We start from the raw sequence: 27,994 nt of genomic DNA, 5'->3' as shown, positions 1-27,994 counted from the left end.
TGAAGCTGTCCAGATCTAGTTTGCTTCACAGCAGTGCTTACAAGCTCTATAATAAAGTTTATAAGCCTTGCGCTCTTTGCCTAGGACAGCGGTTGCAAACCTGGGGCACGCACCGCGCTCCCTGTGGGCACATGCCATCAGTGCTCCGCTGCGTCAGTGAATTATGGCAGACGGGTGAGGAGCCCAGAGATGCTGGCCCCTACTTCAGCTGGATCTGTCACCTGACACACAATAGAAGTGTATTGCAGCAGACTTCCTGGGTTCTTGCGCCGCCATACACACCGCTGGCCGATCCGAGGACAGCAGCTGTCATCGGCATTCACGCGACTGGGCTCATGGCAGTGAGAGAGACCATTATTGAGACTACAGAGCTAGGTGTCAACATAGGCAATAAGCAGTAACTGATTAAAATTAAAAATCCCACTGATCTCGAGAACAGAGGATTTTTAATAACTGAAATATTGCAAAGCTTCTACAAACATATTTTTTTTCAATTTCCCTGTTTTTAGTTAACTGTAGGAAGTTGCATTCACAAATTTTATAGGTCGTTGCTGTGAATTGTCAGCAAGATTAACAGTTGAGCTTCTATGATATAGGGGTCTGTGCCATAAAGATGATCCCACTGTGCAAATAACCAAAGAAGGCTTAGTGCTTTGATTGTGGTGGTGGCTCCCTTTGGCATCCATCACCCCCATGCAGCTGGCTTACAAGTAACCTTTTAATAACCATTATAGTCCATTGGAAGAAAATGTCTTCGATCTACCGTGGGTGAACATTTCGACATTTAGGGACAGGGGGATCTGAGTATTAAATGGCCGCTTATGCCATTTGTAATGTTGCAGCACTTATTGGTCACTGGTGATGCCCATTAAATAATTATGCCTTTGAGCGCGGATTTGTTATGTTCTCCTATATTCTATTTTTAAGTGACAGATGTGTTAAATATTCTTGTATAAATGTTATATTTCAGTGATTGTTTCCCAGGGATGAGGACTCTGGTGCACTCAAGTATTGTCCTATGGCAGATTTTTTTTTTTTTTTTTTTTACCTAGAAAATTTTAGTTTATGTATAATTTTGTCATGCATGATCAATCGCTGAATGTGAATGAAATTATTATTTTTTTTTTTTTTTACCCAGGACATGGAGTGATCTACATTTTGGCTTACAGCAACAGTTCTTCAGTGGCAAGCTTTATGTTCATGCTCAATGCTAAAGCTGCCAGTTGAAGAACTGTTGAAGTTGGCTATTATTCCACAGAGGTCCTCCTGACGATTTAGGAAGAAGTGGAATTGGGGGAAGTCACGTGCCGGTGTTGGGACACTAAATACTATATTCCTGTAGCGTCTGAAAAACCTTTCCATAAAAAGTCTTTGAATGATCCGACTCAACTGTTAGGAGGTCATGGTGCATAACGAAGAGATGCCAAGTGTCAAAGCATGTCATGACTTCAGGACCAGTTGCAAGAATTATTTTTTTTTTTTTTTTTACAGTGACTAGATCTAGTCTTTGCTGTTAGTGTATTTGCAGGTAAAATGATGACGGTACATTTTCTATCCTTAACTACTTGTTTTAATAAAGTTATTGGAATAATTAGGATGGATAATTGACAATTTTACCTGCAACTATACAAAAGTCCTTACTTATTTCTCACTAATCCCATCTAGGTGGGCATATCCTTTAGCACAGCAATATGAAAAGTTGTCCATTTTTCATCTATATGCAAAACATCCCTGTAACATGTATTTTTTACATAAAATCTAAAAAAAAAAAAAAAAATGGCCAAAATAAGTTTTCTATGTTAGAGGACATGCCCCCAGGGTAATGTGGTCAGTCTGGTTATTCCTTTAGACCTGTTTCACACTTCTGTTTTTGACCATCAGTCAAAATCCGCCGTTTTTTTCCCCATTGATTTGCATTACCGGTGGATCTTGACGGATGGCCACCCGTTGGATCTGGTTTTTTTTGCGGATCCGTCAATTTTTTTGCGTCCGCCGAGATGCCTGGACGGACTATGTAACGTTTTTTGTGCTGAAGGATCCGCATTTTTATAGTGCGCATGCCCGGAGGAATGAAGTCAGGAGGAAATTTAACCCTGAAATCATTTCTGGCGGACAGAAAAAATTCTCTCTCTCCTTCCCGGGCAGCGGTTCCTTTAAAATTTTTCATTCAGCGCGTCCGTCAAAAACAAACGGTCTGGTGGCATCCGTTCACATCAGTGAACGGATCCGCTTTCCGCCATTTTGGCGGATTTTGACTGACACAAAAAAACTGATGTCTGAAACAGGCCAGAACTGTTAAATTTTGTGGTTTCTGTGGCTCATAGTGTAGAGCCAGTTAAAGCCAACTAAATAAAAAGGAACTATATAGTGAATTTAAAAAAAAATGCAAACTAGTACAGACCATTTCTGATCTTATCACATGTCCTCTTTAATAATGGTAATTGGCCATTACAAAAAATTAAAAAAAAAATGGATGAGGGTAGGTATAGCATCAGTTTTTTGCTTTAAGGCAGCCACTGTCTATAATTCAGTTTGTGCAATAAAAACAAATTGAGTCGTGCATGCTGTAAATCTTTCCTTTCTATTTAAGTATGTGTGGACATCCCTGTAGTTCGGTGTGCTGTTTTGCAGGGGGCCTGCACATGAGTGTTTAGGCTTTATACACTGTCTTTTTTCAGGCAGGTCCATGTCAACTTTTTTGCGTTTCAGGTTTCTAATGATGTGAAGTGTTTAAAAAGTGAATGACCCATTCTGCCTCTGATTGGAAGCTGCTCACTAGTTTTTACATACAATTAAAAAAAAAAAAACTACAAAATTGTCGTAAAAATAAATGGGGAAAAAAAGGGGTAAAAACCTGGTCAATGGTGCACATAGTATGCCCTCTGACAAAGCGCTGTAGTGTTGTGGTTGCACAATGAATTAGCCTGAAGAATGATGTTGCATCTTTCTGGTCTTCAGAAACTTTCAGGAAGAATCCGAGCGCTGGTCATAATTTTGCAATGATGTCAATAAAATCTTCAGCCCTGCACAAAAAATGCCACATAAACCACTTGAATTTCTATGAATTGACAAACTCACACCTATTCCCCAGGCTACTCGTGTAACTGGATCAATGAAACGATTTATATCCTGTCCCCTATTGTCAGCTGTGAGCAGAATAAATCAGAACCGCTACGGTCGATAACTGGCACATTGGGGGATCACATCTCCCCTAAAGTTGCTGAAAGATCAGTATATAAATGTTTTACATAATGGTGGAGCTTGTGCTTAAATAAAGGTTTGGTCTTTGTATTTCTTCTGTATTTGGGGGATGCCATCTTGAATATAAACCATACAGTTTTAATACGGTCTACTTCTAAAGAGGTTTTGGCTAGTAACAGGGCTATGTGATACTGGCCCATGGTTGGGGTACAGAATTTGTAGATGTACTATAAGCATTATGTGCCATATACTGTACATAGAGCTATTGCTTCTAGAGAATCCAACTACTTGGAGGTATACAAAGGTAAAATGGAAGCTCTTTTATTGCTCTAATTCAGCCCAGTGCTTGAGGCCTAATGGCCAAGGGAAGTTTGTAACGGATATATTTGCATAGTGCAGACCTTTTTAAGAAAGCTGTAGGTATGTTTCCCTAGTCTATATCATTTTGGGGGAAAGTTACTTACAGGACCTCCTTTTTGGTGATTTGTTTTCCAGAGAAAATGACTTCTGCTACCTGGGACACAATGGGGTCATAGTTCATGCTTGATACCGCTACCACAATGTCATCCCTGCGTAAGGAGCCAAAATAAATTGCATGGATTAAAATTGTCCACACCTGTACAAAGAAAAAAAAAAAATGCAGTCTACCTACTTCAAGTAAAAAGCCAAAAACTTCAGCTCGTCAAGTGTTCCTTTCATCACGATCTCTGTGTATCCTTCCCCAAATCCTGCACAACGAAACATACAACATTAATGGAGGAGAGCAAATCGGGATACAAATTTCTTTAATATATAGATTTGGCAGAATTGTTAAAGACATATTGTCATTCAATGTTGGCATAGGCCGGAGTGCCGTGTATCACCCAATAATAAGCTAATAACTGGTGCACCTAATAATGTGAAAGAGGAATTTCATTTATTTTGCAATCTAAATATTTTGAAGCTTCGGTCAACACGGGACCTTCATTGCATTTGTGAATGCAGTGTATATGGACCTTAGTGAGGGTATCCGGTTCTTACTCCCAAATTTGCAGTACGGTGGGGCCAACATTAACATTGCCGTTATGTACAGTATGTGTGGAGTGCGTCTTACATATGGAAGGGACAGATATCTAGACGTGAAGTCATGTCACCAACCCTGCTGCTCACCTGGATTTGGTGAGCCATAACACCCCTTTTAGAGGTTGCAGGTCACAGATCATTTAGGGTTTTGTTTTATTTGTTTGTTTTTTTATAAACACTTTCCCTGCTGAAGTATGAACAACAATTACAAATAACACTACAATTAGAACATATGCTGTATTTGGGGAAAAAATACCAAGAACTATAAAGCTATCCAGAAATGTATGCACGTTGACAGGAAATGCGCAACGACAAAAACACTTTTACAGCCATGAATGCTATAGCGATAGATAATAGAGATAGGCAGACATGCTATATAAGCAAAGCATAATAACAATGAAATCAAGACTGGGCCAAGAAATATGTGAAGACAGATTTTTTTTTTAAAGGTCTTCTGGACTGATGAAATGAGTGACTTGATATACCAGATGGACAGAGACCGCCATTGCAACTCTTGCCACCAACAAGTGGAGGTGGGGTACTGGTGTGGGCTGGTGTTATTAAAGATGAGCTAGTTGGACCTTTTCAGGTTGAAGATGGACTCAAAATCAACTCCCACACTTACTGCCTGTTTTAGAAGACACTTTCTGCAAGCAAAAATCTGCATCTTTCCAGAAAATCATGATTTTTATGCAGGACAATGTTCCATCGCAGCATTGAAGTCTCCACTGCTTGACTGCCAGTAAAGTTCTTAAAAATGAAAGAATAATGATGTAGCCACTTCCTCACCTGACCTGAACCCTGTGAGGTCCTTCTTAAATGGGAGATTTATGTAAAGGAAAACGGTCACCACTCTGAGCAGAGTCTCAGAGGCTGTGGTTGGTGTTGCTCGAAAAGTTGATTATCAACAAATTAAAAACCTGACAGGCTGCATGGATGGACGGTTCATGACGGTTATTGAAATGAAGGAAACTTTTATTGGTCACCGAAATGTATTTTTTGTACATTTTGAGCTGTTTATTTTAAACATTCCTCTGGCACTGCAAGGAAATGTGAACACTAGCTGCCCACATACCCCTTAAAATAATAAAGTTCACCCGAAGGGGCAGCAGCAACTCAAGATCGAGTTAAAATAATTTAATCCCAAGACTTTGATTATCATACACACCTGCATAACGAATACTCTTTCCTAACAAAGATGTCCAAAAGAATGGCACGGAGTTCACCGGTTCTTGCTTGTTCAGCATGTTGAGAGCAGCGATGCGACCTGTAAATGAAAGCAGACACTTCTTATAAAATTCCATCTCAGACTCCATCTAGAAATAGTGAGCGATTTTATGAAACTCCTCCTAATATATTTATTCATGTAGAAAGATTTTAGAACAGACACCTATACCTGCATTTAAGATGGAATACAGCTGTAAAGTCCTAAAATACACAGAAATAAGTAACAAATTACATTTCTGTTCCACTATGCAAACACACACTACCGGACACAGATGGAAGAAGGCCCTGGGCAAGAACAATATATGGTAACTTTGCAGTCCAATAGCTCATCATAATGCATCATTTCACCTACTTTGGAGGGAGAAATGGGCCCCTTTACCTTTTGGTCCGCTGTGCGGCTGTACAGATTGCACCAATGAGATGTCCGCCCCAGACCGTCACTGTAGTGCAGTAATGTAGTTGTTATATAATGTTCTAAATGTACAATTCCAGATTAGGAGTACATAAAATAAATCAAGGTTTATAGGAAATCTGACATCTGTTTAATGCTGCCCAAACCATGGGCAGCATGAATCAGAGCCTGGCTGCACAATTGCACCCAGGAATATATTTTTCCCTGAAATGCTCAAATTGCTGAGCTTTGGAGAAGGGCAAGTATGGCAGTGATGGAGGGTCTTCAGCAGACCCATACCAGACATAGTAACCCATCAGTGTTCCACAATCAGGGCTGTGGAGTCGGTAAGCCAAATCTCCCACTCCGACTCCTCAAATTCCCTGACTCAAACTCCCGACTCCCTCATACATGGCTCATATTCATTTACTGTAGTAAAATGGTAACATCAGGCTTTTAATCATTATGATACAATATTCAAGTTCTTTAGATAGAAGCTAAATATGTTTATTGGAATACAACTTTAGAACACAAAAAAGCTTAAATAAAATTGTAAATATGCAATATACAATGTTTTTGTTGAAAATGTTTTTTTCCCCACTTACTACATACTGAATAACATTTGTGCAGTCTATGAATTTGTTCTGAGAAATAGTATTGCCTCCATCAGATCCTCCTTCATAGATTACCTGAAATCTGACCTAATTATTATAAGGCTAGAAAACAACCTCTCTGTCCTCTTAGGTTGGTGGAAAAGCAGTAACCAGATGGGCAACATCTCTTAATTTCAGGGTGTAAAGGAATTGCCTCATGCACAGTCAGATTTGATGAACGGTTGAACTCTTCTACTTCTTTGAGAGCAAGTGAAAAATGTTGCTGATATATGGTCACTCTGTTTTCTATTGGAGTGGAATCTTTTTCCGTGAGGTAACGCTTTGCCGGCTCAATGTCATCCAAATACTTTTCACAATTAAACTCCTCATCTGATGAGGCTGAAGATATGGTGGCAGCAGCACTGGCAGGACCTGAGTCCTCTTGCTCTTGGTTGTCCTGTAGTCCTCTCATCCAACTACTACTTTAGTCAGATCTTATTTTCCTGTAGTAAGCTGTTGATCATCCTGCAATATACGATGACTTGGGTCCACAAACAGCTGCCAGAAGAGTGTTAGTTTCTAATAGCAGTGTCTTTCTCCATTTCATTGAAGCAGCAATGCCATCTGTGATTAAACCTCCTCTTGGGACAAGCAAAACAACAAGCTGTTGTGAAAGATTAACTGCAGCATCTATATGGTTAACAGCTGCGACCGGAGCTCAGCTTTGGCTGCGGCTATTAGAGTTACTACATTTTGCAGTTACCACAGTGCAAAACGAAAGAGGTTTAAAAGCTTCCGAAGACCAAGCTGCATGGGAGACTAGTCAGACAGGCGGTTCCCTGGTGGCTTCTCCCTGCCTGCTGCAAGTGACTGTCAATTTCTTCCTGAGTGTACTTGTAGGGAGAGATGTGACACTCCAGGGCAGCAGGCAGGGAGACGACACCGGGCACCCACCTGTCTGACTTCTCTCCCGTGCAGCCGAATCCCTGAGCCTTTTAAACTATGTTTTTCTCTGCAAGACTGCAGCATTTCAGAGTCAAGCAAACCTGACCGATATCATACAGCCAGTGTGTGACATGCTACTAGTCGATAGGAGAATCTATCAACTGCCAGGTTCCCTTTAAAAGTTCTACACAGTCATATTGATAGATGGTGGTAAGAGTTCCTGACAGGTTCCCTTTAATAATGTATGCAGTTTGTATTGGGAAATCTGATGACAGTCACTTTAAAGGGCATGTCACACTAAGAGATATCGCTAGCAATATCGCTATAACTAGTGACGTTATAGCGATATTGCTAGCGATATCGCTGTGTCTGATACTTACCTGCGACCGCTCCCCCGCTGGTTATCGCTGATCGCGCGAGATCAGGCTGGACTGTTTCTCGTCGTTAGCTTCCTGCGGCGCTTCCTGCTGTGACGACGAGCGACGCGTGGAGCCGGGCGGGAGGACGCAGGATCGCCTGGTCTGACAGGTAAGTAGCGACCCCCGTCCCCAGCGATGTCGCTGGTGAGATCTGCTTGTGGGGCAGCTCACTAGTGACCACTTAGCGATGTACCAGCGATCCTGACCGCGTCATATCGCTGGTACATCGCTAAGTGTGACAGTACCCTAAGGCCACTTTTACACCACGGATTTTTGATCAGCATTTTGCAAAATGAGAGGATCACCTACTAGGGAACGGTTCAAAACTTTCCAATATCCCCCATGTTTGTTACACTGCACACTTTGGTTAGGGCTAGGTTCACACCTGCATTTTGACATTCCATTTCGCTGTTCCATTATTAGGAACAGACAGGCAGAACACACAGTTATGATAAGATTATATACACTAATATATAGTGTATATAATGTAATCATGACTCCTGACATGTTTTTGTGACAGTTCAAAAGTGGAGGAAAATAACAGAGCAACTCTTCGTTAATTATGTTTGAGCAGAATATCTTGAAAAAGTTGCTAAAGATTAGAAACGGCATGGCTGTTTTCTTCCAAAAACAGTGCCACACTTGTCAACTGGTTGTGTCAGGTATTACAGCTCTGCTTCAATGAGCTGCAATATTCCACAATCCTGTGAACAGATGTAATGCCGTTTCTGAAAGAAACAACTACTTTAACTCCCATGTACTCCAGGCAGTTATCGTGATGATTTGCTTGTTTCAAAGCAAATTTTGCTCAGTGTGAGAGTAGGAGAGAATCGCCTATAAAAAAAAACAAAACACAAATGAAGAAAAAAATCTGTTCTCTTTTACATGTCATCTAATCACGAACCACAATTTTTACAGCCACAGATTGTCTGATGTGTAAGCTTTCACCTCTGCATATTTTGGCCAAATATGGAAAGACAGACTGTAGGTAAGTGCAATAGTCACAATATAAAAACTGATTTAGTGTGGACGCATGTGAAGAGACCAGAAAAGGATTCTGCATCGAAGATCTGCTCAGTGGAACGTGACGTCAGCAAACTGGCTACAATTCAGATTATTCAGAGGTCACAGAAACAAATCATGTAATCTACAAGTGTCATAACTTACAGTTTGTCAACAAAAAATGCTCCACTAAACCTCTCTATAACTGTGTGATATACTGGATACTAGTGACACATTTAGCACTCGGTTTTAGAGTATGATCACAAAGGGCGGATACTCTGCTGATTTTCCATCTAGATTTGCGGATGGAAATTCCTGAGAGTTTATTACTATAATAGCAAAGTAAAGAAAACTTAAAACAAATCTCATTCAAAAGAAAAAAATTAAGAACAAATGGCCATGTGTCAGTAAAATTTGCAGCAAATCTAGGGCACATTCTGCCCCTGTAGGCATAAACATACAGATGCATCTCACAAAATTAGAATATCATCAAAAAATTAATTTATTTCAGTTCTTCAATACAAAAAGTGAAACTAATATATTACATAGAGTCATCACAAACAGAGTGATCTATTTCAAGTGTTTATTTCTGTAAGGCTGGTGTCACACTGCCATATTTCTCATGCGATAATCGCATCGCACTGCACGGACTGGCCGGCACCTCTCCTGACCTGAGCATGACAGCATAATGGATTACTATGCAGTTGTCAAGCTCAGGTCAGGAGAGGTGCCGGCCAGGGCAAGTTTTACGATGAGATTCTCGCACGAGAATTATGGCAGTGTGACTCCAGCCTTAGGGTATGTTCTCATGGTCAGTAAACGCTGCGGGTTGGACGCTGCGTACTTCTGCAGCGTCAAACCCGCAGCGTCCAGATGTTACAGCATAGTGGATAGGCTTTCAAAAACTCCTATGCCCACTACGCGTGCTGAGACGCACATGTGGAGCATCTTTCCAGACCGCAGCATGTCAATCTATGTAGCGGACACGCTCAGTCTTCGCTGCGTAAATTAATCATACACTTTCATTAAATGCGGTAAAACTGCATTATCTTCTTAGTTACATGCGTATTAAGTACGGGAACTGAGCTGGTCGTGAGAACTGCAGCACACGTGACCGCCGGGGACAGGGTTATCTCCAGTCACTAGCCAAGTTCTCACGTTCAGCTGCTCACGAGAACTGCAGCGCACGTGACCACGGGGGACCGAGCTATCGCCGATGATCATTTTCAAGCTCCGCTGTGTCTGGATTTCAGGCTGAATGCTGGCATAATGCCACCGTTCAACAAAAGGCATTCAGATGTAGCAGAGCTGGACTCGTCGTGGGACAGTATGTATATCTTCTTGGCAGACATATAAGGATATTGTTGCTTTTTATTTTAATTCTCTTACAGGAGAACGAGGGTGTTGGTGGAATAGGCGATGCAGCAAGTATAGTTCAATTAAGATCTATTAAAGGAGTCTGTGTCATTATTTCAATTAAAGGACTTTATTCTGGCTGTGTATTTACCATATAACTATAGGATTAGTAATGGATAGGTGTCTTATAGATGCTTCTCCATTACGAAGCCGTGGGCTTGATGTCACCTGACAATACAAAGGTGACATCAACCCCACAAATATTACCCCACTTGCCACGACTACAGGGCAAGTGGGAAGAGCAGGGTAAACTGACACACTTAGCCCATCTTTAGGCTATGTGCCCATGGTGCGTGTTAAAACGCACACTGAAAACCGGACTCCTTCCCAGAAATTGCGCGTTTTTTTCAGCGCGATTTTACCGCGATTCTGTTCGCGATTTTCTCAAGCACTTTCCAAGCGATTTGAAGCATCGCTTGGAAAGTGATTGACAGGTTGGTCACACTCGTCAAACATAGTGTTTGACAAGTGTGAGCAGCTTTTTACTTTTGAGGCCGCTTATGCAGCATCAATATTAAAAGATAAAATGTTAAAAATGATAAAAAAATCGGGGTATATTTACCTTCCGACGTCCCGCGCTGCCATCCCGGGCCTCAGCGTTCCCAGCGATGCCTTGCGAGACCTGTGATGACGTTGGTCTCGCGTTACTATAGCGATCTCACGAGACCGCTAGCCAAGCGAGACTACGTCATCACAGGACCTTGCCGCAAGGCATTACTGGGAACGCTTAGGCCGGGAATGCAGCGCAGGACGTCGGTAGGTAAATATACCCCGATTTTTTATTCTTTTTTTTACAGGGGTATGGTACCCAGGGCCTGGAGGACAGTCTCCTCTCCTCCACACCGTGGGTACCAACCGCACATGAGACGCTTAACTTCCCGCATGGTGGGCATAGTCACAAGCGGGAAGTAAGCGGTTCTCATGCATTCCTATGGGTGCAGAATCGCGGCAATTCTTTGCGATTCCGCACAAAAGAATGACCATGCTGCGATTTTTTCCGCGATGCGATTCCGCCACGGAAAAAAGCGCAGCATTAGCACAGCATGTGTGGAATGCCATAGGAATGCATGGGGGGCGTTCTGTACACGATTTTTAAACGTTTTTGCGCTGAAAATCGCGGCAAAAACGCTTAAAAATCGCTACGTGGGCACACAGCCTTAAATGTGCCAGTTGTGGGGCAGCTGCGGGCTGCTATTTTTAGGCTGGTGAGGATCAAATTCCATGGGCCTCGCCAGCCTGAGAATACCAGTCCGCAGCTGTCTTTTTCCTTGGCTGGTTAACAAAAATAGGGGGACATTTTTGTTTTTTGGAGGGGATCCTACAATTTTTGCTAACCATCCAAGGTAAGCAAACTGCTGTGGCCTGGTATTATCAGGTTGGTAAGGTTCATGGATATTGGATCCTTACCAGCCTGAAATACCAGTCCCAGTAGTCTGCTTTACTGTAGTTTGCTTTTTTTAAATTTTTATTATTCATTAAAAAAAAAAAAAGGAGGGGACCTCTCTCTGTGCTTTCCTCCACTTCCTGTGTCATGTATTTCTGTCTGTGTCACAAGATTCATCATTATGTAAATTAGTACACATGCGTAGTAAGCTGCATTCCCACTCTTAATATGCATGTGACTAGGAAGATAATGCGGTTTTACCGCATCTAATGAAAGTCTATGGGTAATTTATGCAGTGGAGACTGAGCGTCTCCACTACGTAAATTGACATGCTGCAGTCTGGAAAGACGCGCCGCATGTCCGTCTCTGCGGGTTAGCAGCGGGCATCGGTGCACGAATAGTTGTTGTAACAGCTGGACACTGCAGATTTACGCAGCGTCCAACCCACAGCGTTTACTGAACCCAATATATCTGCAAACAGGAAATCACTTTTTTTTTCCTTCCCAGAAGTCAACTTTCAACTAGCTTTATTTCTAGTGGCAAAAAAAAACGCATGCAACAAAAAAACGCATCAAAAACGAATGCAGAAAAAAATGCATAAAAAAAAAATCAAAAACGCAGGTCTCCTGCCAGTGACCTCAGATGCAGATTTGGTGCAGATTTCACCTGCGTCAAATCCTGAGCCATTCTTGATCGTGTGCACATACCCTTAATGTTGATGATTACGGGTTACCGCCAATTAAAACTCAAAATTCATCTCAGTAAATTAGAATACTTTATAACACCAGCTTGAAAAAATGATTTTAAAATCCGAAATGTTGGCCTACTGAAATGTATGTTTAGTAAATGCACTCAATACTTGGTCGGGGCTCCTTTTGCATCAATTACGGCATCAATGCGGCGTGGCATGGAGGCGATCAGCTTGTGGCACTGCTGAGGTGCTATGGAAGCCCACGTTGCTTTGATAGCAGCCTTCAGCTCATCTGCAATGTTGGGTCTGGTGTCTCATCTTTTTCTTGACAATACCCTATAGATGCTCTATGGGGTTAAGGTCAGACAAGTTTGCTCGCCAATCAAGCACAGTGATACTGTTGTTTTTAAACCAGCTATTGGTACTTTTGGCAGTGTGGACAGGTGCCAATTCATGCTGGAGAATGAAATTTCCATCTCCAAAAAGCTTGTTGGAAGAGGAAAGCATGAGGTGCTCTAAAATTTCCTGGTAGATGGCCCCAGAGTCTTGAGGAAGAGTGGAGAGGCACCCAGTCCAAGTTGCTTGAGGCTCAGCTTCCAGACAATCCCTCCTAGAAGGCAGCAACCAGAGCCTTGTCATTCCAGTAAAGTTTGGAAAACAGGATGCGAAACCGGTCAGCATACCGACCTATAGTCATATCTTTCTGACGCAGTCTGAGAGCGGAAGATGCAGCAGAAGACACACGATCTGGCTCATTGAAGACCTTAAGGAATGCCCCCAGGAAGGCCTGCAAATCAGAGGACACAGGATCCTCTGTCCCACAAGGGGTTGAGCCACGCTAGTGCCTCTCCTGCTAGATGGGACATCAGGAATCACACTTTAGCCCAACCAGAGGGAAACTATCTGGCCAACATTTCATAGTGCAGAGTGCACTGGTTAAGAAATGAATAGCTCTGCCTGGGCTCCCTGTTGTAATGTGGCGGAGCAGAAAGACAAGGACCAGCTCCATTTAGGCTGAGTAGTCATGGCCACATTTGATGCGACTTAGACTGGAGCGGACGAAGCCGCAGTTGTCAGGGTTTCCAAACAGGTATTTACTGTCCGCATATAGGACAGAATCTTTTCCTCCTGATCTCGTTGGTGAGACATCTCTTGGTACAACTCAGAGAGCAAAAGGGTATTGGGATCAGCAGGGTCCATGGCCTGAGCAAACTGTCATGCATGCAGATCGTGGACCCACTGCAACATGGGCCGGTCTTATCCTTGAGTGCAATGGCTAAGTGGCTACCTGGTTTCCTGGTTCTCGCTAGAGCTCCTAATGGTGGAGTTAGTCTTGACATGCATTTAGACACCAGGCACCAGTCCAAGGGCAGTCCCCAGTGATGTGGCAGCTGACTCCAAGGGCCAGGATCACAGACATGGCCTCAGAGTCCTAGACATGACAGACACTGGTACTGGTTCAGACATTGCGGATTCAGAAACACTAGACAGGACGGACACTGGTGCTGGTTCAACCACCAAAGCAGTTACAGGTTCAGGTACCGCTGGAGTGGTTTCAGGTTGTTGTGCCAGAGTGGTTTCAGGTTCAAGTACCGCAAGAGAGGTTTCAGGTTCAGACAACATGGGTAACAGTAACAAGTTCTGGTTTAGACAACACAGTTAACTAAAACAGGGATAGGGATCTGGCAACAGACTAGACTTAGTTGCACCAACACTAACTAACCAAAGGGGGAGTGATACTCAGGCACCTCCCTACAGGGTTGTGTCTAAAATACCTGATGCCTCACAGGTATTGGCTGGGGCATTTCCAGAGTGTGCGTGCTGCCCCTTTAAAAAAGTGGGGAGCATGTTAACTAAGTTTGTAGCTGGGGAGCTTTCGCACGTCCAGGGGAGCAGGAAGCCACGGCAGAGGAAGAACACACTGCAGAGTGGCCGGGGCGGTGAGTATGTTGGCGTCCCTGCACCCTGAATGGCCCCTTGTCCTTCTCCTGGCAGGGATGTCGGCATTGGCGATACAGCAGGAGATTGAATTTGGCTAGGTAAGAGACCTCTGACAGGCGGTCTAAACAGGAATGTTAATTTGTGGAGAGTGCTACAAATGAGATTAAGGAGAGTTATATGCCATGGAAATCTTCTCTGGGAATTGAAATATGCAAAGTAGCCACTTTAGAGAGGAGAACATGAACTCTAGCACCACTTATTGGGTGTTGCAATCTTAAAAGTCAATTTCAGCTGTTTAAAAAGCTTTGTCAAATGACCTAAGATAAGAAGTTATACATGTGCAAATGGAGTTTCCGATTTAGCAGTTTATCCTAAGCCATGTTGTAAGGCTCAGTAAAGGGTCGATATTGACTTTTTAGGATGGCTACATAATATAGGTGACGCTAGAGGTCTTGACCTATTCTTTGATGAAAAGTCCATTTGCATATTTAAATTCCCAGAGGAGCATTGCATGGCCTTTAAGTCTCCTTACACCAGCTTCTCTCTACAAGAAGAAAAGTTCCTGATTACACTCCTTTGGCTGAATAATGCAACTTTGAATGTCCCTCCTCCTCCGATGTGTAAGTACACAGCCTTGAAAATACATGGTAAGTCTTGGAGCAACAATGTAATATGGTGTGTAATGTTGCAGATTATTTCACTGAGGCTTGAAAAAAGGTTAGCAAAAATCTTCAGCTGAAAGGCTTTTCTAATGCCCATATCATAAAAGGTACTGTGTGCTCTGGATAACATCCAATATTAAATTGGTTTATGAAACGATGGGAAGAATTTGTTGTCATTGACTGGGGTGGAAGATATGTTCATAAATAAGGTTTTGTGATTGTAAAATGCCAGCAGACTCTGCAGGTCGCATACCGATTAACTCGTACAATACCTCTGCATGAGCAACTGTGTATAGGCTCATGAAAAAAAAAAAAACAGAAATTCAAATATCCGTGTGAAAGGTCCCATGCCAGCATTTTAAAGCAAACAATAAATACTTATTGAGTGAAAATTATTTGCCACAGACTTGCAGTGATCACAAAGATGTCTGGCAACACATGCATAGTGAATCAATCCGCTCAGGAAACTTGCCACGAGGCGCTTCTGGTCAATTTGTGTGCCTTACTGATTGACCAATCAGGAAAGCTCATCAGCTGACTTATTGCAGGTTGGGTTTCACTCCCCATCTCACCCACTTGACTGCAATATCAGTTGCCGGTTCTTGTATATTCGTGTCTTACCCGGTGCAAACACATGAAATATTTAGTGTTCTAGCTTGGCTGTTCCTGACCATTCCTCGGTACTATCCTCTGGAAACCCATTACGGTAGGAAATTGGACTTTTCATCTATTCTCGGCCTGTGAAGTCAGCCTGACTCTGGATACTGACTATGCTAACCCAGACAACTTTTGGTTCTGATTCAGTTTGTGTTTCTCTGCTTGGGATCCCAGTCAACTTAGTCTTCTTCATCTCCGAGGGCAAGTATCAGGGTGCTCCTTGATTTCTGCTAAACAGAATGGCCAATGTATAGCCTGACTGTAAAAGATAATTAATAGTGCTAGTCGGTCTGTTACAACCAGCAGTTGTTTGAACTTTTAATTTTGCCTATTCGGTGTCTGTCATCCAAAACTTTTTTTTTTATTTATAAACTTTTTTGATTATTTCTAAGTGTATCTGATTGCATGTTTTATTTTTTTATCCAAATAAGTGCAATAATTTTAGGACAGCCATTTCAGGGTAAAAAAATATTGACTGGCCAATCACAGAAGCTGGGTAGTAGACCAATTGCAGTGCAGGTTTGGCTCTCTAACTTCCTTGATTGCATTTCAGGTACAAATATATCGTAACGTATAAAGAGACGCTTTTGTTTCAACAAACTTTACATAAAATCAATAGTACATGGTAATAGAAGGAACTTTTTAATACCAAATATACCAATATCAAATAAATATACTTCTTTTTCTACTTATGAGCCACTGCTTCTCCTCCACTTGTCTCATAAACTCACCATCCACTTTGGAAAAACCCACACAGTTCAAATCCATCCTGTTCAAATTAAGACAGACTGCCAGCATAGTGAGGCATCAGAATATGCTTCCTAAACTCCATGGAGAAGGGAGTGTGGTGGAGTAAAGAGAATTAAGCACACAGTGAGACAGGCAGATTGTGCTGCAGCTTCAAGTAACTTTTTTAGTTCTGAGCTGGATTCACAACCACACAGCTCAGTACTGTTGCATACTGTCCTCTGTGTAACTGCTGTTTCTGTCTATATGCTACAGAGAAAGGACAGCAGAAATCCATCTCTCTGCATGCACTCTGAATAGAATATATGTAAACAGTTAATTTCCACTGATGATCTCACAGAACTAAAAATTAGAGATAAATCCTATTCTGAAAAGTTACTTGAAGTGACAGGTACACATATACATATAATATATTTAGTTGGATTTTATGTGATATACCAACACAAAGTCACAAGTATTTATGAGGTGTAAGGGAAATGATACATGGTTTTCTAATTATTTTAAAAATAGAAGTCTGAAAATTGACGTGCATTTGTATACAGACCCCAAGAGTCAATACCTTATAGCACCATCTTTCGCTGCAATTACTGCTGGAAGTCTTTTGAGGTGTGTCTCTACCAGCTTTGCACATTTAGAATAGAACTAAAATTTTTGACCATTCTTCTATTGAAAACTAATTCTAGCTTAGTAAGATTGCATGGAGAGTTTTGATGTAGATTTAAGTCTGGACTTTAATTGGGCCATTGAAACACATGAATATTCTTTGATCTAAATGATTCAATGTAGCTATAGCAGTATTTTTAGGGTCGTTGTCCCACAGGAAGGTAAACATATGCACCAGTTTCAAGTCTTTTATAGCCTCACAGGTTTTCCCTGTATTTAGCTTTATCCATCTTCCCATAAATTTTGAGTGGTCCCTGCTGACGAAAAGGATCCTCACAGCATGATGCTGTCACCACCATGTTTGACAGTGGGGATGGTGTTTTCAGGATAATGTACAGTGGTAGTTTTCTGCCTCACATAGCGTTTTGCATTTAGCCCAAAAAGTTCTACTTTGGTTTAATCTGACCAGAGCATCTTATTCCACATGCTAGGTGTGTCTCCTTCATGATTTTTTTGCAAACTGCAAACAGGACTTCTTATGGCTTGCTTTCAAAAGTGGCTTTCTTCCCACTGTTTCATAAAAGACAGATTTGTGGATTATACAACTTATAGATGTCCTGTGGACAGATTCTCCCACCTGTGCTGTGGAACTTTACAGGTCCCACAGAGTGACCATGGGTTCCTTGGCCTCTTCTCCAATTAGTGATATCCTTGCTTGGAATGTCGTTATAGGTGGATGGCCATGTCTTGGTAGGTTTGCAGTTTTGCTATACACCTTAAATTTTTGGATCATGGATTGAACAGTGCTCCGTTAGATGTTCAGGGCTTAGGCTATTTTTCATAACCTAACCCTGCTTTACTATTCACAACTTTATCCCTGTCCTGTCTGTTGTGTTCTTTGGCTTTCATGATGCTGTTTGATCCCTAATGTTCTGACAAACCTCTGAGGCCTACACAGAACAGCTGTAGTTATACCGAGAATAAATTGCACACAGGTGGACTCAATTTACTAATTATGTGACTTATGGAGGCAATTGGTCACTCAGGATTTTATTTCGGGGTATCAGACTAAAGGAGGCTGAATATAAATTTACGTCTCAATTTTCAGATTTATATTTTTAATACTATTAGAAAATCATATATTATTTCCCTTACACTTCACAAATACTTGCTACTTTATTACATAAAAGCCCAATAAAAATACATTTTTGTTTGTGGGTATAAATGGGGAAAAGTTCACGGGGTATGAATACTTTTTCAAGGCGCTGTATAGTTTCTTATAATGAAACCTGAAAACCTACCTTTTGTGGATGGGTTTTAGTATCAGCATAACGAACGCTGTCAACAGCTTTTCAAGGACTTGCATAATTCAGCCATATCCTTATACAACAGGTCATTATATCCATCCATGCGCTATATAATATACTAGTAGATCGCAATAATAGGGTGATTAAGCCGTCAAGAAATGTATAACAACAAATGTATGCAAGGCAAACCTTTTTGCTGGGAGTGTCACAAATGGAGAGTTACTGTGCAAACAAAGCTGAAAGTGTGAAATGAACCTTTTTGTGATAAATGGCAAACATTTCAGAACAATTTATAAAAAACAACATACCATGAGCGTGAGCCATCTGCCAGTGTCCGATATTGGCCCTATGTCCATCCATCATGGCAAGCGGAAACGATACAACGTCCCCAGCAGCATAGACGTCAGGAACACTGGTACGCATGAACTAGAGAAAAACAATACAGAGCAGAGGTACAGCAATCATCCCTTACTATAAATATCTGTCGGAGAATTGTTTGTCACAGTGGAGTTCCTATCATTCTCATCCTGCACAGTAATTTTGCGACTGCACATTTTCTTCTTACGGAAATATGATTCTTTTACAACAGCATTAAACCATCGCTATCATCAGGTTCTCTGGTGTAGTGAAACTGGACGGTCAGAGAACAGCAAACATCCCTCAACGTAAATGTCTGTTTAAACACTGAAAAGAATGGGGCTACACATGAAAATCTGAGTCATCTATCAGGAATCTGGGCCACAAGCTCTGCAGGTATATTTGGGGCTAGGCTGCTGAATCTGTAATGTATGACAGCAAAGTGGATATTTTTCTATTTTCCTGATATTGCCCCAGTTGTGCTCTGATCTTTAGAAACCAAGGCCAAAAGGTGCAGTGAAATTGCCCAAAAGTAATATGTATTGTCATAGACACAAAGCCCTTTCCACATCGGCTCTCCGGCATTTCTCTCCTGTTCCGGAGAAGGATCAGACTTTAGGTACTGTTACACTTAGCGATGTACCAGCGATCCCGACCAGCGATATGACGCGGTCAGGATCGCTGGTACATCGCTAAGTGGTCGCTAGTGAGCTGCCACATAGGCAGATCTCACCAGCGACATCGCTGGGGATGGGGGTCGCTACTTACCTGTCACACCAGGCGATCCTGCGTCCTCCCGCCCGGCTCCACGCGTCGCTCGTCCTCACAGCAGGAAGCGCCACAGGAAGCTGACGACGAGAAACAGTCCTGAACGTTCTCGCGCGATCAGCGATAACCAGCGGGGGAGCGGTCGGAGGTAAGTATCAGACACAGAGATATCGCTAGCAATATCGCTATAACGTCACTAGTTATAGCGATATTGCTAGCGATATCTCTTAGAGTGATATGCCCTTTAGGCACAAGAGAATTAATCTCTCAAACGTGAAAGGAGTCCAAGAGTGTGTGCACAAGACGTCTTCTTCAGGTGGATTCTGCCTGTTACCCCCACTGAAAAAGCCCTATAAGAAACGTTAGATATGGATCATGGATGTAAAATGAATTGGGAGTTGGAGAAGCTTGCCAAGTCCCTGAAAGTGTCATAATAAATTGTGGGATGGGGAGGACACCATCAGGGATGTAAAATGTATTGGAGAGTAAAGGTACTGTCACACTAAGCGATATCACTAGCAATATCGCTATAACTTGTGACGTAGCAGCAATATTGCTAGCGATATCGCTGTGTGTGATACTTACCTACGACCCGCTCCCCCGCGGGTTATCGCTGATCGCGCGAGAACGTCCTGGACCGTTTCTCGTCGTCAGCTTCCTGCTGGGCTTCCTGTGGAGAGACGAGTGACGAGCCGGGCGGGAGGACGCAGGATCGCCTAGTGTGACAGGTAAGTAGCGACCCCCGTCCCCTGCGATGTCGCTGGTGAGATCTGCCTGTGTGGCAGCTCACTAGTGACCACTTAGCGATGTACCAGCGATCCTGACCACGTCACTCACTCGCTCACTAAGAGAGGAGGAGGTAAGGTGCACAGGGCACTTTGTAATGAGTTGAAAAGTTGGAGAAGACTCTGTCAGGGACTTCTGATGAATTTGGAGGTGGTGGAGGAAGATAAGTAACTGATAATGTTTTTTACTACCCCCAAATTCATTGTGATGCCATCAGGTATTTATAATGAATGGGGGGGGGCACTGAACAGGGACTAAGGCTACGTGCACACGTTCAGGATTTGCAGCAGAAAATTCTGAATAATTGATATTTATTGGGGGATGAAGATAATCGTTAATGGGGGGCACAGTGCTGCTTATCACTTTATATTTTGATTGGTGCATGGCTAATAGCATGTTAATGATGGGGTACATATCTGTATTTAGGGGCGCAGTGCGGGTGAGACACATGCAAGTATACAATATATGTGACCTTGTTATTTTCAGAGCTCCGGTGATCATCGTGACAAGACGAGAGTCATGGCTGGGAGATGTCGACATGATGGTCTGACCAGATGGAGAAGAAACAGGAGAAAGCGGCTCTAATCAGATGAGATATCAGCGGTCACAGGATGCAAGTATTTATTCTGTGTCTGTACTGTATGGAGTGATAATGTCATTTGTAAAAATCCCTAAAGCCCCCGTCACACATAGCGATCTCGCTAGCAAGATCGCTGCCGAGTCACAAGTTTTGTGACGCAACAGCGATCTCACCAGCGAGATCGCTATGTGTGACAGCTATCAGCGACCGGCCCCCCTGCCGGGTATCGCTGATCGTTCAGGAAAGGTCAGGACATTTTTTGGGGTCGTTGGTCTCCCATTGGCCAGCATGCATCGCGTGTGGCAGGCGGGAGAGCAACGACCAGCGATCAGCGTACTGGTAACCAAGGTAAACGTCGGGTTTCTAAGCAGAGCGCGGTGCTTAGAAACCCGATGTGTACCTTAGTTACCAGCGCGCTGATGCAGGGAGCTGGTAACTAAGGTACACATCAGGTTTCTAAGTGACGCGCGCCGCTTAGGCTGGTTTCACATTTGCGCTTTTGTGCGCAGCGCATCGTGCGCACCCGTGCGCATGCGCACTGCGCACCTATGTTTAACATGACGTGCGCATGTTTTTGCGCACACTTGCGTTTTCGTGCGCATGCGTTTTTTTGTCTTTTGCGCCAGGTGCGCCAGACGCAACATGTTGGATTTTTTGGTGCGCCCTGTCTCGGCAAAAAAACGCATGCGCACGCTTGCGCACGGAATGCGCAAAAACAACACATTGAAGTCTATGGTAACGCATGCGTGCGCATGGTCTTGCGCACGGTTGCGTTTTTTTACGCATGCGTTTTTGAGTGAAACAAGTCTAGAATGTTCTCTAGACAATGGAAAAAACGTCACACTTAAAAACGCATGCGCATAAAAAACGCCAACGCATGCAAAAAACGCATGTAAAACGCAAACAACGCTGCTTTTTTTTACACATCAGCGTGCGCATGACGTTAAAAAAACGCGCGTTTGTTTTGCGTTTTTCTTTGCGTTTTTTATGCGCCCGATGCGCTGCGCAAAAAAACGCTAATGTGAAACTAGCCTAAGAAACCCGATGTGTACCTTAGTTACCAGCTCCCTGCATCGGCGCGTTGGTAACTAACGTACACAGCGACGCCGCGCGCTCGGCGTCGCTGGTGCTGATCACTGGTGAAGGTGCCTGTGTGACAGCTCACCAGCGATCATGTAGCGACGCACACCAGCGATCCTGACAAGTTGATATCGTTGTCGGGATCGATGGTGAGTCGTTATGTGTGACGGGGCCCTTAGGCTGCATTCTCACATTCTTGTGAAAAGTCCGTGTGCTAACAGATTTTTTTTTAATCAGACGGCACACAGACTCCTAGGGCTTTATAGTTTTATTCACACATCCGTGAAAATCACGGATCTAAGAATAAGGTCCGTGAGGGTCAGAGAATGCCGTCCTGACCCGATTTTGAGGATCAGAATAGGACATGCTCAATACGTCTATAAAAGCGGGCAGCACACCGACACTGCATACGGATACAGGAATGTAATCTTATTACGTATAGCACAGTCCCTTAGTATATAGTGTACTCTCTTATGTTGTATAGCAAAGTTCCTTAGTATATAATGTACTCACTTATTATGTATAGCACAGTCCCTTAGTATATAGTGCCATCCTTACTTAGTTTCCTCTTTTATTATGTATAACACTGTCCTTTATTACGTACAATCCTCTCCAGTTATATATGGTGCCATCCCTTATTATATAGCTTTCTCTGCTGTTATGTACAATGTTGTCCCTTACACAACGTATTCTTGTTTTTTTGTTAATCACAGTGCCCTCTTTTATTACATAATCCTCTCTTGTTAGAAATAAAATGACTGCTTATGGAGCAATCGGTGACCAGAAGCCCAGTCCATCAGCTCGTCTATTAGAAAAGAAGGTTTCCTATGCTCCAAGACCTTCGTTTATAAACTGCATTTTGCGTTTACTTGTGTTATCTTGGTCTAATATTTAAACTTGTATGGTGATCTGAACATTTAAGTGTGACAAGCCTGCAAAAAAATAGGAAATTAGGAAGGGGGCAAACATTTTTTTTCCACACAACTGTATGTGTGTGTGGAGATTACACATATATATATATATATATATATATATATATATATATATATATATATATATATATATATATATATATATATATATACATACACACACATATATATACACATATATATACACACACACACACACACACACACATATATATATAATCACATTTCTTACACAGGTGTGGCCGTTAACAAAGAGATAGGACTATCCTGATCAGGTACCTTTGTCGTGGTGGGATGGCTTTTATGCTTTTTCGATGAAAATGGTGTGTCAACTAAGCACCCTATGTTATTTACATGCAATATTACTATTTACTTATATACTTACGGCAGAGTATTTTCTCATTTTGTTTCTATCCTAGGTTATGTTTGTTCATGGCCAGAGTGTGAATGTGCACCTACATATTGCACTTACAACATGTGTTCTGGTTCATTTCTTTGGTCTTGCTTCAGTTTTTTGTATTTTGTACATACAGTGGCGTGGCTCCCCCTATTTGGTCTGTGAATTTAGGCTGTATAGCTTTCCACACATAGGTGTTTAAGCAGCCGGGCCTGAGTCCTGCTCTGATGGTGTCAATTGAGGTTTAACACTAGAGATAGGACCTTCCTGATTGTGCACTCCTTGTCACGGTGGGATGGCTTTTATGCTCTTTTGATCAAATTAGTGTCAACTAAATACCCTTATGTTATTTACATATACTATTTACTTACTGCAGGGTATTTGCTGATTTTGTTTTTAACCTAGGTTATACTTCTATATACTATAAAAAAGGAGAACTAGATTTCCACCTAATCAGACAACCCTTTCTGAATTCCTAGGTTAGCCCCCAGTAAAATAATAACTAGGGCTTGCTCACAAGAGTGTATAGCATGGTCGAGTACTATGTAATAAAACATCGCGTAGCACTCGGACCACTGTTTTTCTGTGGGTTAGCTCTCATCTGCAATTATTTTGTCATGCCGATTCAAGCAACCTGCAATTGCATCCGAGAATCGGATCGCACTCACCTAAACAAGCCTATGGGTGCGTGAGAAACATTGGACTGCACTTGGATGTTATCTGAGTGCAGTCTTATTACTGCGGATGCTGGCAATGAAGGAGATGGAGAAATTACTTTCTCCGCTCCTCCGTACCTGTGCTGCGATTCTCTTATGCGAGCACAGACACACAGCTCTCGCATGCAGCAGACCTGGCGTTGAGTGTCATCAGCATATCACTTCTGATGCTCCCGCATTGGATGCTGTACGCCAACGTGACCCCAGCCTTATTCTGACCTCTACTGCTGGTGCTGTCTCAGTAAAGCCAGTGCGGATTGGCCTCAGGAATGGCTCTGGCATCGGAAGTGAGTATAGGTGTTATTAGTTTACTGGGGGAAACATAGGGATTCAGAAGGGGTTATCCAAGTAGTGGACATGCCCTGTAAATTCCATAAACAGTGTACATCTCTGTTAGTGTCATACAGGAAAGATATACAGTGCCTTGCGAAAGTATTCGGCCCCCTGGAACGTTTCAACCTTTTCCCACATATCATGGTTCAAGCATAAAGATACCAAATGTAATTTTTTGGTGAAGAATCAACAACAAGTGGAACACAATTGTGAAGTTGAACGAAATGTATTGGTTACTAGCTGAAGAACCCGGCGTTGTCTGGGCATAGTAACCAACTGTGGTTAGTTATAACAAATTATAATGATTATATTGCACATAAAAACATGTCACATCATATATTCAACACTACAGATTTGCAACACAAACTAACTAAACAATTACCCAAGTAATGATAGTATTTTATTTTCAACTCATCCAAGAGACTTTTGATAAACAACATGTTTGGTTTTTCCTTTCGGTGCAAAGATGAACAGATTTTTGGCAGTTCCAACTCTTGAACAGATCACGTAAAGTTGACCATGAGAAAAGCATGGAGATTGCAAATCGATCCCTACTACTTTCAAGGACTGTCCCTGAGCATTGTTAATGGACATTGCAAATAGCAGATGAACTGGAAACTGGAGGCGTTTAAAATCAAATAACAAATCAGAAGGAATGAGTGGAATTCTTGGAATGAAAATGTCCTCTCCTTTGACACATCCTGTTTCTGAGCTGTGTATCTAACTCTATCCTGTGTGATAATGTCTGCTGAGCTGTGTACCTAATCCTCTCCTGTGTGATACTTTCTGCTGAGCTGTGTATCTAATCCTATCGTGTGTTACTGACTGCTCAGCCGTGTATCTAATCCTATCCTGTGTGATACTGACTGCTGAGCAATGTATCTAATCCTATCCTGTGTGATACCGACTGCTGAGCCGTGTACCTAATCCTATCCTGTGTGATAGTGACTGCTGAGCTGTGTATCTAATCCTGTGTGATACTGACTGCTGAGCTGTGTATCTAATCCTATCCTGTGTGATACTGACTGCTGAGCTGTGTATCTAATCCTATTCTGTGTGATACTGACTGCTGAGCTGTGTATCTAATCCTATTCTGTGTGATACTGACTGCTGAGCTGTGTATCTAATCCTATCCTGTGTGATACTGACTGCTGAGCTGTGTATCTAATCCTATTCTGTGTGATACTGACTGCTGAGCTGTGTATCTAATCCTATCCTGTGTGATACTGACTGCTGAGCCGTGTATCTAATCCTATCCTGTGTGACACTGGGCTCCCCCTGCAGTCTGTGTCAGAGGGTGGTCTATGTTGGCATGGTAATAAATTGTGTTATTTCCAGCTTTACAGAAGGACGATAACATCATAGAAATGATAATAATAGGCCTCAGTTACCACAACTGTCTACAAAGAAAACTGCTGCTGATAGCAACCAATCACAGCTCATTTTTCATCTTTTAAACAGCTCTGGGACAGCGTGGTGAGTTTTGAGTGGCGACTTTTGTGTTTCGACTTTTATGTGGCGATGTTGGTGTATGTGTGGTGAAATGTGTGCTGAGGGTGGTATATGTGTTGAAGCACGTGGTAGTGTGTGGCGCATTTTGTGTGTGTGTTCATATCCCCGTGTGTGGTGAGTAACCCATGTCAGGGCCCCACCTTAGCAACTGTACGGTATATACTCTTTGGCGCCATCGCTCTCATTCTTTAAGTCCCCCTTGTTCACATCTGGCAGCTGTCAATTTGCCTCCAAAACTTTTCCCCCATTATGTAGATAGGGGCAAAATTGTTTGGTGAATTGGAATGCGCGGGGTTAAAATTTCGCCTCACAACATAGCCTATGACGCTCTCGGGGTCCAGACGTGTGACTGTGCAAAATTTTGCGGCTGTAGCTGCGACGGTGAAGATGCCAATCCCGGACATACACACATACATTGAGATTTATATATTAATTTTAAATTTTTGTGGAAATTCAGAAACTGAGAAGTGGGGCGTGCAATATTATTTGGCCCCTTTAACTTAATACTTTGTTGCGCCACCTTTTGCTGCGATTACAGCTGCAAGTCGCTTGGGGTATGTCTCTATCAGTTTTGTACATCGAGAGACTGAAATTCTTGCCCATTCTTCCTTGGCGAACAGCTCGAGCTCAGTGAGGTTTGATGGAGATCGTTTGTGAACAGCAGTTTTCAGCTTTTTCCACAGATTCTCGATTAGTTCAGGTCTGGACTTTGACTTGGCCATTCTAACACCTGGATACGTTTATTTGTGAACCATTCCACTGTAGATTTTGCTTTATGTTTGGGATCATTGTCTTGCTGGAAGACAAATCTCCGTCCCAGTCGCAGGTCTTTTGCAGACTCCAACAAGTTTTCTTCAAGAAGGGTCCTGTATTTGGCTCCATCCATCTTCCCATCAATTTTAACCATCTTCCCTGGCCCTGCTGATGAAAAGCAGGCCCAAACCATGATGCTGCCACCACCATGTTTGACAGTGGGGATGGTGTGTTCAGGGTGATGAGCTGTGTTGCCTTTACGCCAAACATATCGTTTGGCATTGTTGGCAAAAAGTTTGATTTTGGTTTCATCTGACCAGAGCACCTTCTTCCACATGTTTGGTGTGTCTCCCAGGTGGCTTGTTGCAAACTTTAAACAACACTTTTTATGGATATCTTTGAGAAAAGGCTTTCTTCTTGCCACTCTTCCATAAAGGCCAGATTTGTGCAGTGTATGACTGATTGTTGTCCTATGGACAGATTGTCCCACCTCAGCTGTAGATCTCTGCAGTTCATCCAGAGTGATCATGGGCCTATTGGCTGCATCTCTGATCAGTCTTCTCCTTGTTTGAGATGAAAGTTTAGAGGGACGGCCGGGTCTTGATAGATTTGCAGTGGTATGATACTCCTTCCATTTCAATATGATCACTTGCACAGTGCTCCTTGGGATGTTTAAAGTTTTGGAGATCATTTTGTATCCAAATCCGGCTTTAAACTTCTCCACAACAGTATCACGGACCTGCCTGTTGTGTTCCTTGGTCTTCATGATGCTCTCTGTGCTGCAAACAGAACCCTGAGACTATCACAGAGCAGGTGCATTTATACGGAGACTTGATTACACACAGGTGGATTATATTTATCATCATTAGTCATTTAGGACAACATTGGATCATTCAGAGATCCACAATGAACGTCTGGAGTGAGTTTGCTGCACTGAAAGTAAAGGGGCCGAATAATATTGCACGCCCCACTTTTCAGTTTTTGCATTTCCACAAAAATTTAAAATAACCAATAAATTTCATTCAACTTCACAATTGTGTTTCACTTGTTGTTGATTCTTCACCAAAAATTTACATTTGTATCATTATGTTTGAAGCATGATATGTGGGAAAAGGTTGAAAAGTTCCAGGGGGCCGAATACTTTCGCAAGGCACTGTATATCTTTGTACTGTGTTGGCCAGTAGATAGAAAATTATTCAGATTTGAGAGTCCTCAGTGGTTGATACCTTTTAATGGCTAACTGAAAAGATGGTAACACATTGCAAGCTTTCGAGACTACTCAGGTCTCTTCATCAGGAATTGACATGATCAACCACTGAGGACTCTCAATTCTGAATATTTTGTTAGTGTCATAAACATTCATTCATTCGTGAAATCTCTCCTTATTTTTCCCATACTTATCAACATCTACAAAGCAAAATTTGAGACATTTAAACCCCACAAACCATGAGATTGTAAACACCCCAACCTCTCCCCCAAAACGCCGACTTCTGGGTAAGGCTTTATTCGGCTCTGATGTTTACAGCCCAGTT

The 27,994-nt window shown here is 42.4% G+C and overlaps 1 protein-coding gene across 8 annotated transcripts in view; it reads right to left on the bottom strand.

The window, feature by feature from the left end:
• Positions 1-1,547: 1,547 nt before the first annotated feature.
• LOC141080444 (apoptosis-inducing factor 3-like) overlaps positions 1,548-27,994 on the bottom strand; it is a 131,235-nt gene continuing 104,788 nt past the window's right edge. For all 8 annotated transcript variants that reach the window (XM_073565665.1, XM_073565672.1, XM_073565666.1 and 5 more), the window contains 5 exons: positions 18,557-18,674; positions 5,432-5,530; positions 3,854-3,929; positions 3,666-3,770; positions 1,548-3,023 (listed from right to left, as the gene is read on the bottom strand). In XM_073565665.1, the coding sequence (XP_073421766.1) occupies positions 2,987-3,023; positions 3,666-3,770; positions 3,854-3,929; positions 5,432-5,530; positions 18,557-18,674 (435 nt within the window). In that variant the 3' untranslated portion in view covers positions 1,548-2,986. The remainder of the gene's footprint in view (positions 3,024-3,665; positions 3,771-3,853; positions 3,930-5,431; positions 5,531-18,556; positions 18,675-27,994) is intronic.

The sequence above is a fragment of the Dendrobates tinctorius genome, unplaced genomic scaffold (assembly GCF_039654945.1).
Source record: "Dendrobates tinctorius isolate UK_male_01 unplaced genomic scaffold, ASM3965494v1 ptg000016l, whole genome shotgun sequence".
NCBI lineage: Eukaryota > Metazoa > Chordata > Amphibia > Anura > Dendrobatidae > Dendrobates > Dendrobates tinctorius.
This window is presented reverse-complemented; position numbering and strand designations above follow the sequence as displayed.